General features: G+C 37.5%; 1 protein-coding gene and 1 long non-coding RNA gene across 2 annotated transcripts; both read right to left on the reverse strand.

The window, feature by feature from the left end:
- Positions 1 to 13: 13 nt before the first annotated feature.
- On the reverse strand, positions 14 to 3,638 carry LOC26526308. The gene is made up of 4 exons (XR_003408104.1): positions 3,521 to 3,638; positions 1,295 to 1,580; positions 932 to 1,018; positions 14 to 60 (listed from the first exon to the last, which is right to left on the reverse strand). It is a non-coding gene; the product is annotated as an uncharacterized LOC26526308 (long non-coding RNA).
- Positions 3,639 to 8,306: 4,668 nt separating this feature from the next.
- LOC6551462 lies at positions 8,307 to 9,452 on the reverse strand. The gene has a single exon (XM_001977217.3). The coding sequence runs from the start codon at positions 9,242 to 9,244 to the stop codon at positions 9,011 to 9,013; it is 234 nt and encodes a 77-aa protein (XP_001977253.1). The 5' UTR covers positions 9,245 to 9,452; the 3' UTR covers positions 8,307 to 9,010.
- Positions 9,453 to 10,942: the final 1,490 nt, after the last annotated feature.

Genomic DNA, 10,942 nt, shown 5'->3' on the forward strand with positions numbered 1-10,942 from the left:
TTTGTATTCTTTCGTTTGTATTTCGTATTTGTTAGACTTGATTCCTTAGTTTTATGATTCCTTTTTTATTGTGTGTTGAACATAGAAGACAATACAATCAAAGAAGAGCAAAGAAAAGAAGTACAAAAAATAAATCTTCAATTATTTCGTACTTAAATCGGAACTAAATCTTATGTTTATTGATTGGGGAGAGCCAATAGACATCATTTTCAGTATTTTAATATAATAAAAGAAATTTGGCCAGCCCCAAATTAAAATCTATTTATGTGGATTTTAGAATGATAGAAAACCAAGGCAAATCAGGGATTATAATCCTCCAATTTATCCATCAAGCCGGATTACCTCTCTCTTTGGCTCTGGTTTTCTGGGCCTTGACTACAGTTACGCTATATTATAATAAATATGGTATGTGGCAGAAATAAATGGTTATACCTATGTATGTAATATTAGGAACAAAGGGGTATGGGAATCATCGACTATTTATGAAAGAGAGAGATACTTTATGTGGTTTCCACATCTAAGAGGAGTCACTTAACAAACGTACCACATACAGACATATACATACGTACAGACAAGATACATATATATGTTAAATACAGATAGATATACAGAGAGAGGACTCACAGGATGGCCTAGTCATACAAAAAAGAAGTGGAACCAAAGAACAAACGATAATCGCACTCCCTATTGACTATACACGGGCTATATATGAATGTATTATCATCACTTTCGGTTATATCGATCAATATCAGATTACATAGACATCGAGGGACGAACAACACAAACGAAGTGGGGATCGGTATTGTTTGTTTTTCTTAGTTTTTGGTTATTTTTTTTTTTGGTGGGGGTGGGGCAGGAATGGGAAGTATTACGAATGGTAATAGTGGAGGATCCAAGGTGCTGCCCCGCATGCGCAACCCGTAAGACTCACTTGAGGAACCGCCGCCAGCGCCCGGTGGCGGGTAGGAGAACCAAAATTGATGGGCCAGTTTGGAGTGGGGCCCAACCGAGGGGCTGCCTGGAAAGGGGAGGTGATATAGGTTAGTCTGGGTTCTATGTGTAGCACCCAATGGGTGGAGGATCAAACCGAGCTGGAAAAACCTCTCGCCTACCAAAAAACTAAAATGCACGTGGCTTTTATAATCACCTATAAAGGTGTCAATAGTATGCAGTATCTTTGTTAAAGTGTGCTCAAAGTCTTTAGTTTAACAATCATATAATTTCAAAAGGGCCAACCGGTGGGATCCTCCACACCCAAACCACTCGAAATCGGAATACTCCGTGGCATACTCACCGATAAACAAGTCCTGTTGCTTGCGCCTGTGTGCGTGAGCCTGCGGAAGGACCTCAGTGGGCTTTCAGTTGTCCAGTTGTACTGTTTTCCAGTCTAGGACCAGGCACGTGCGTTGAATTGAGTGAGGCTGGGTCCGACGGGATGGATGGTTCCAATGGTATTGCCAGATAGCCAGATACCCAGATACCAAATAGTCAAATAGAAAAGCGCCGAGGGCGTGTCAGTGGTTCATTTCGACGATTGGGGAATTTGCCGAGCAACACGGCGATGGTCACCCGCTGGTTTACTAATGGGAGCCGAAAAAAAAAAAACAACAAATAAATTAGAGTCGTACGCAAATTGGGGCCATCAACTAACTGACTTATCGTCAAACATGTGGCAAGTAATCAACCTAACCCACACATACACACACATACACAGTCGCATACACTGTGAATAATAAAGGGTCTTGTCACTTCACGCTGCTGAATTATTAAAGCACTTAATATAAATATTGAAAATAGAAAGGAAAATGAATAATTCCGATTTTTACTTGAATTTAATATAAGCAATATATGCATTTTGAGAGCAATCGAAAAGCAAAATAAAGAGATTATAACTTTTGAAAGAAAAAGACTTTAAAAAATACAAAAATATACATGTGTTTCTAATTTTTTTTTTGAGTAGCCTTCTAGTGTAGGGCTAGGCATTAGCAACCGCAAAATGCCGAATGTCTGTGGCAAGCAAATCTGGTTAACCGTGGCAAATGAAATCGAATGGCATTACATCAGCGAGAGCCACTCGAGGGTTAAGTGGCTGGCTGCATGGGTTAATGGGGGTAGAAGAGGACTCGGAGCAGCTTTTATGCCATCTGTATGGGCTTAGGCACCAGTATGTGAAAATGGGTCAAAAACGTGACTCTTTGGCGATAAGAAAGCGGTGGGTGGAGCTGGGCGTGCGAAATGTGGACAAAAGGCGGTTTTAAAAAGTGGGCGAAGTAGCGAAGTAGTAAGCCCCAAGGGGCGGGGCGGTCCTAACCTTTTCAACACACAAAAGAATGCCACCAAATGACACTGTTTTCAGTTAGGCATTTCCCTTCTCGCTTAATTTTTACAGCCAGATAAAAGGGAGGCTTTTCAATTTGTTCTTTTCTTTATTGAGATTTCATTGGTTTATGGTCGAACTGACTGTTCTTTCATTTTAATAAATCTCATATTCGTTATTATTTTATTGTTTTTAATTTTTGTTTATGGCTTGCGTTCATTTATGTATGACCTATTGTATGGTTGCATCTTTAAAGATTAGGACGTTTCAGTTTGATATAGCCGGAATTGTGGCCTTAAATGGGAATTTACTTGTATAGCTTGTAGATGGTTTTCGCAGAATTTGAATCATTTCACTGAAATCTATTCCTTTTATTGACGCTTTTATGCGGATTCCCTTTTCTGATTCCCCTCTTCTAAGATGCAATGAATTTTCAGGAACATGTGTGGTTTTGCTCTCCATATTTGGGTCACTTTATCAAGTGGAAGTTCTCCTTTGTCATCGCCTCAACTTTGCCATTTGAGCATCCTTTTCTGCCCGAGTATATCTAATCCGTTTATGTTGTGTTTTATAATTTTTATTACGCCTTGTTTTGCTTTTATTGCAATTTAATTAATTTGGTAAGAGTGCTTTTGTGTTAGCTGGTACAACAACCATTATGAAATTTTATTGCTTGCCACCTACTCACACAGACACACAACACACACACTCGGAAAAAAAACAACAACAACTCGGCCTAGGGCAAAACCAACAACACACCCATTAAAGTGAGTGAGCGCGGGGGTCCCGTGGCGACCCAAAGGGGAAAACAACTGTTAATTAATGATATTGTGAATTTTTACGCACTTTATTTCTCTTTTCCCGCACAAAAAAAAAAACTAGGAACACACACACACACTGGCAAAAAAAGTGGGCAACAAACAGGAGCGGAGAGAGAGTGGATAGAGGAGGAAGAGAGTGAGAAATTCGCAATTTGGCACACTGCGAATTACCGTTGTGCCACTCACTGCTGCTGCTGCCGCTGCGTTTTGTTTTATTTCCTGTCATGCCACTGTCAAAATCAGGACACGTTACCAATGCGTAAAGCGCTGGCAAAACGTCGAACAATTAAAAACAAATGATATCAACATGGAAATAGAAACGCAACCAGAGCCAACTGGGGGGAAATGCAGGAAAAGCGTGAAAATCGAACTAGGACTCAACTCGACGGAGGCGGCGCCCTTGCAACTACTTGCTGCTCTGCTTGCGACTGCCTGCGACTGCGACTGTGGCTGCTGCTTGCGCGTTTGCGACTGCTGCGGCTCCTCTGCAGCGGCTTCTGCTGCTGCTGCTGTTGCTGTTGCGTCGGCTCCCTTCGCCAAATGCGAGTGCGATGGGGATGGCGACGAGGGACGCGGGACGCGTAGCGGCACGAGCAGGAAGCTGCGCCGGAGGTGCAAGCCGACCAGAGCGGCCCCACATGATTAAAAAGCTAACGGGGAGCGTCGCAGGACCTCTGCAGAGAGCGCATGCCGCCGCCAGAGAGGGCGAGAGAGAATGAGAAAGCTTCTGCCCACAGAGAGAACTTTCGCAAGCAGTGCTGGCCATTCGAAAGCAAGGATATAAGCTCTTTCTAGCTTGAAAATATATATCAAAACAGTTTTTCTTTCATCTTTGTGATCATTTTTGGCCAAGATATGACTAAAATGCCCATTTAAAATATTTCAATTTTTGCCTAAATCCGTTTTTTCGAATTTCGGTCATAAAATAATCAGTTTTTTGGCCACAACTTTAGAAATAATTGTCCAATAATGGAATATCATACCTCGATGAACTCGTAATTAAATTTCTAATCAAACTGCATTCAAAAGATGAAATTTAATTTTTTTGCCATTTTTTGCAAATTTTGATGATGTTACCCCTTACAAAAAATGCGAAAATTTGCCCAAAAATTAATTTTTCTAAATCGTTCAAAAAGTGATAGGGGTGGTTAGATTTGGTAATTAGCTACTCAAAACAGTTTTTCTTTCATCTTTGTGATCATTTTTGGCCAAGATATGACTAAAATGCCCATTTAAAATATTTCAATTTTTGCCAAAATCCGTTTTTTCGAATTTCGGTCATAAAATAATCAGTTTTTTGGCCACAACTTTAGAAATAATTGTCCAATAATGGAATATCATACCTCGATGAACTCGTAATTAAATTTCTAATCAAACTGCATTCAAAAGATGAAATTTAATTTTTTTGCCATTTTTTGCAAATTTTGATGATGTTACCCCTTACAAAAAATGCGAAAATTTGCCCAAAAATTAATTTTTCTAAATCGTTCAAAAAGTGATAGGGGTGGTTAGATTTGGTAATTAGCTACTCAAAACAGTTTTTCTTTCATCTTTGTGATCATTTTTGGCCAAGATATGACTAAAATGCCCATTTAAAATATTTCAATTTTTGCCTAAATCCGTTTTTTCGAATTTCGGTCATAAAATAATCAGTTTTTTGGCCACAACTTTAGAAATAATTGTCCAATAATGGAATATCATACCTCGATGAACTCGTAATTAAATTTCTAATCAAACTGCATTCAAAAGATGAAATTTAATTTTTTTGCCATTTTTTGCAAATTTTGATGATGTTACCCCTTACAAAAAATGCGAAAATTTGCCCAAAAATTAATTTTTCTAAATCGTTCAAAAAGTGATAGGGGTGGTTAGATTTGGTAATTAGCTACTCAAAACAGTTTTTCTTTCATCTTTGTGATCATTTTTGGCCAAGATATGACTAAAATGCCCATTTAAAATATTTCAATTTTTGCCAAAATCCGTTTTTTTCGAATTTCGGTCATAAAATAATCAGTTTTTTGGCCACAACTTTAGAAATAATTGTCCAATAATGGAATATCATACCTCGATGAACTCGTAATTAAATTTCTAATCAAACTGCATTCAAAAGATGAAATTTAATTTTTTTGCCATTTTTTGCAAATTTTGATGATGTTACCCCTTACAAAAAATGCGAAAATTTGCCCAAAAATTAATTTTTCTAAATCGTTCAAAAAGTGATAGGTGTGGTTAGATTTGGTAATTAGCTACTCAAAACAGTTTTTCTTTCATCTTTGTGATCATTTTTGGCCAAGATATGACTAAAATGCCCATTTAAAATATTTCAATTTTTGCCAAAATCCGTTTTTTAGAATTTCGGTCATAAAATAATCAGTTTTTTGGCCACAACTTTAGAAATAATTGTCCAATAATGGAATAACATACCTCGTTGAGCTCGTAATTAAATTTCTAATCAAACTGCATTCAAAAGTTGAAATTTAATTTTTTTGCCATTTTTTGCAAATTTTGATGATGTTACCCCTTACAAAAAATGCGAAAATTTGCCCAAAAATTAATTTTTCTAAATCGTTCAAAAAGTGATAGGGGTGGTTAGATTTGGTAATTAGCTACTCAAAACAGTTTTTCTTTCATCTTTGTGATCATTTTTGGCCAAGATATGACTAAAATGCCCATTTAAAATATTTCAATTTTTGCCAAAATCCGTTTTTTAGAATTTCGGTCATAAAATAATCAGTTTTTTGGCCACAACTTTAGAAATAATTGTCCAATAATGGAATAACATACCTCGTTGAGCTCGTAATTAAATTTCTAATCAAACTGCATTCAAAAGTTGAAATTTAATTTTTTTGCCATTTTTTGCAAATTTTGATGATGTTACCCCTTACAAAAAATGCGAAAATTTGCCCAAAAATTAATTTTTCTAAATCGTTCAAAAAGTGAAAGGGGTGGTTAGATTTGGTAATTAGCTACTCAAAACAGTTTTTCTTTCATCTTTGTGATCATTTTTGGCCAAGATATGACTAAAATGCCCATTTAAAATATTTCAATTTTTGCCAAAATCCGTTTTTTAGAATTTCGGTCATAAAATAATCAGTTTTTTGGCCACAACTTTAGAAATAATTGTCCAATAATGGAATATCATACCTCCTTGAGCTCGTAATTAAATTTCCAATCAAATTGCATTCAAAAGTTGGAATTTAATTTTTTTGCCATTTTTTGCAAATTTTGATGATGTTACCCCTTACAAAAAATGCAAAAATTTGCCCAAAAATTAATTTTTCTAAATCGTTCAAAAAGTGATAGGGGTGGTTAGATTTGGTAATTAGCTACTCAAAACAGTTTTTCTTTCATCTTTATGATCATTTTTGGCCAAGTTATGATTAAAATGCCCATTAGAAATATTTCAATTTTGCCAAAATCCGTTTTTTTCGGATTTCGGACATAAAATAATCAGTTTTTTTGCCATAACTTTAAAAATAATTGTCTGAATATGGAATGTTATACCTCGTTGCGCTCGTAATTAAATTTCCAATCGAACTGTGTTAAAAAATGGCAATGCTAATTTTTTGCCATTTTTCGCAAATTTTGATGATGTTACCCCTTACAAAAAATGCGAAAATTGACCAAAAATTGAACTTCCCAAAATCGGTCAAAAAGTGATGGGAGTGTTTAGATTTGGTAATTAGCTGCTCAAAACAGTTTATCTTTCATCTTTATGATCATTTATGGCCATGTTATGATTAAAATACCTATTAAAAATCAACTGTGCTACATACGAGTATATTGCAACACGATTATTTTAGTTTAAAAAAACAGTTAGTTAATGGCGAGTTTAGCGCAAACTTAACAGCATTGGTGGTTGTCGTTGGATAATTTATTTAAAAAGGAAGCTTTTCGAAGCTCCGTCGTTCGTGAAAGCTTTATGAATGCTAATAAAGGCAAAAAATACACGATCAGCGATGTATAAAAACACCAGAGTGTACATAGTTATAATACTTGTATTGTGTTGCGCTTTTAAAAGTAAAAAAAAACTAATTTTAATGCAACTCTCATCATGCAATCACAGATCATTAGTTAGTCAAAGCTGTATGCACTTTTGTCGAATAGTAAATATAATTTTAAACGATAAAAAACATAAAATAAACTCAAAATAAATATTATTATTAAGGCAAGGGTATAAATAGTTCAGTTTGGATTCCTGGTTATATGTTATTTATCTATGTTTGTATTCACGTTTATCTGCACTTTCATATCTTCTTATTTGTGTGCGTTATTTTAGGGGGCACGTTGGCTAGACTCAAAGTTAGATAATTTTCGTATCAGCGGAGATAAGCCCCGAAAATTTGTACCGTAAATAACTAATTTGGGCGAAAGGCCGCATTGTAAAGTCCGAATATGCAATGCTAAACCGTGTCATTTGAAAACTCTAATATCACCTATCTGCGAATAGGACGAATATCACGAACAATTTGAATGGCAGTATTTGCTAAGGCTTTTTTCGCACACGCACTCGCCGACTCACGCGATAAGGTTAAATATAGTGCGGTTCTGAGTGCACACATACTTCCATAAATAATTTGCCACACGGAGAAAAGAACTCACTTTTATTTGGCAAGCAAAACTATGCCTTTTGGTGCGAAATCTATTGATTTTTCTATACCAAATTCACCAGAAATTGTTTATTTCGCATTAGGATGGCAGTAATTTGTAAAAATATATTATGATTTCATGGTATGAAATACTGCAAATGGCTTAAAAGTTTTTCTTTCAGTGTATGTACATCTTAGCATGCACATCAGCGAACTCTCTGAGAACTGTGTGTTCAATTATTTTGCAGCGGCGAGCAAATGCAATTATTTTCCCCCACACCCTTTTATTCATTAGCTGTGTTTTACACTCTCTTCGCCTTCATTTAATCGGTTTGTTGAACTTTGTCTACGGGACAGGCGAATGGGACAAGAAAAATCATCCGACTATTCCCGAATTTTCCAAATCAAAACTCAAATCTCAAGCCGCTCTTATCGCACCATTTTTTGTTTGCTTCGTTCGCTCCAATCGGTGACCTTGAAAACTGTTGATAAACATAAAAACACACAAATGCCGAATAAAGTAGAAACAGAACCAAACAAACTCTGAGTTTGGAATCAAAAGACAGAGAGCATATGGAATATTGGGGAGTGTTTGTGTATTTGTGTAGAACTCGTTTTTTAAATGCGTCGTGCGTTTATTTGCGCTTCTCTTATACAAATACATATAAAAAATTCATAAATTGAAAAACTGTAGTCTTTAGCTCTAAATACAAATTAAATACGTACAAAATGCTTAGCTTAATTATATCGAAAATAAAAAAATTTGGTTAAATGGGCAACAAAAAAAATGAATGAAACATGTGCTTAGGTTACGTTAAATAATAACAACACAGAAAAAAATTGGGCTGCGTTTAGCACTGATATTTAATTATCAAATGCCATCTTATGTATGCAAAGTTACTTCCTGACCTGCTTTTAGTAGACCAATAGTGCATTTAAATAACTTTAAAATAACGTCTGACCGGTTATTCACACTGTTTCGCACATATCAGATATAAACTAAGAAATCTGACATTATTATATCGTATTATGCGTAACCTTTAAATTCAGCTCATTTTTTATAGAAAAATTGGTGTAGCAGCACAGAAAAAAAAATTAGGTGGTTTGTTTGGTTGGGATGGAGGAAACATGTGTCATATCTCTTAAAATCAAAACTATGTTCTGTGATTATTATGATTGTTTTCCGTTTTAATTGGCTTTCCAAGTGCGTCCTCTATTGAAGTGGCTGATTACAGGTGATGGCTGATTGCTTGACCTGATGGGTCACCTCCATGGCTTTGGGACTACTCCCTGTCTGCGGGGTTCGATGGCTCCTTACCGGAGTTCTTACACTGCAAGCAATAGCGATAGGATACCGGCTCCGGTGGCTTGTTAACCCCTATGTTGACCTGGGTGGCCGCTGCCGCCGCTCCGCCCACGGAGTCGAATGGATTCGGCTTACTGTCCACGGGACTGATGGGGAAGTGCTGCCAGTGGGGGCAGGGCATCTGCTTGGGCGGATGGATGGGGAACGGCATTTTCACACTGCTTTTTCTGGCACTGGTTGAGTTTTAAGGTTGGCCGCAGAAGCTATATTTTGTATCGCTAGCCTCGATCCGCTTCTGTATCTATATCTGTAGATGTATCTGTACTTGTATCTCTATCTGCAACTGCAACTGGAGCGACTGCCGCTCTGCTCGGAGTCTCGATGCGAACTGTGCGGATTGCTAGAAGCGACGCCGCAACGTCAACGACCAAAACAAAAAACAAAAACAAGCGAAGCACAAAGAGTAGAACCTTCTCAGGCGACTGAGGCGACCAGCGAATACCCTGCAATAGAAGCGCTTACCAGTATACAATTGATGGTGGCTTAAAGATATTCATGAAAGGTATAAAGATAAATAAAAGCATAATTATCGTAATAATTTCATTACAAGGTATTTATATTCATAACCTGTAGTCACCAGACCGAAAACATCTGGCGCTATCCACTTTATTTTTAGAATAATACATTTAAAATTGTTTGAACGTTTTGGTTGGGCAAATATTGGCTTATTTTCCAACCACTTGTGACTTTTTCAAAAACCTAGGGTATGCCAACAGCCGGGAGGTACAACGACAGTGCCATCCACGGCATTGCCATGCAGCGCGCACGCACACACCCTCAGCTGGTCTCTGGTCTGGTCTGGCGGGCTCGTCTAGTCTGCTCGCCAAAGAAGAGCGAATGAGAGGGAAGGCGACCGGTCTGATACGGCACACTCAGAGAAAAGTCCGGCTGCTATCTTCTTTAGGTAGCGGAAAAACACTTTTAATGCGAGGTGCCCCCAAAACTGCACTTCTACAGCCATACAACTCTGAAGTAGTTTTCTTTTTTAAATTAATCCTTTTAACAGCGCAGCAAGGTCCTGAAATATTTCTTTGGATGTACTCCAAAGGTGGGCGGTGGGTGGGTGGCGAATGCAATCGCCAGTTGGCACTCCCCCATTTTATCGTTATGCTTTGTTCGCATTGGAATTGCCGTCTTACTGCCCTTTCTGACGATCTTATGCTGGTAAAAATTTGGACTTTGCACGACAGTCCGCTGTTAACCCATTACGACGAAAAACAAAATCCCTTTGCAAATTTAGAAAAATAAAATACATTTGAAATACGCCTTTGGAACATTTAGAAAACTCTTTCCTAAAGCAATACAGCTTGTTAGCTTTGGATTTTGGATGTGTGTGTATATATCTATAGATGGTTTCGGAACCATCAGGGTTCAGGGGGTTAATCGTAGTGGCTGGAAGGGTGGATATGTCGCGACGAACTCCCTTTCCGGGTTCTCGAATCGCCGCGAACCGGGCGAATGTTGTTAACCTCACTTTGTGCTTTGTGCGCGCCTTTGTGCAAGTTTCCTTTCATTAAGTATACGCACATTCGGTTGAAGTGGGTTGCTCATTAATTGAGCTCGACAACTGCTTGCAAGTGGCTTGTGTGGCAGAGATACATAAATATATCTGAAAGTGGAATCAGCCGGTTATGGGGTACTTGTTTATAGTCGGACAAACTATCAATGGGGTATCAATGTGCTGCGAGATAAAAATATTTACACAAAGAAAGGCAGCGCTGAATAAGCAGGGAACAACTTTACGTATGCGAGTATTAGTTGAAAAGTGCAGCAATAAAAGAGGAATGTTTGTAAAACCTTTCTTAAAGATTTAAGGTTTCGTTGGAACTGCATAAATAACGCACAGTTA

The sequence above is a fragment of the Drosophila erecta genome, unplaced genomic scaffold, assembly GCF_003286155.1.
Source record: "Drosophila erecta strain 14021-0224.00,06,07 unplaced genomic scaffold, DereRS2 tig00000152-arrow-arrow-pilon, whole genome shotgun sequence".
In the NCBI taxonomy this organism is placed as follows: domain Eukaryota; kingdom Metazoa; phylum Arthropoda; class Insecta; order Diptera; family Drosophilidae; genus Drosophila; species Drosophila erecta.

Excerpts from the sequence above, each read along its gene's own strand:
- LOC6551462 (XM_001977217.3), bottom strand. The coding sequence starts at position 9,244 with ATGCCGTTCCCCATCCATCCGCCCAAGCAGATGCCCTGCCCCCACTGG.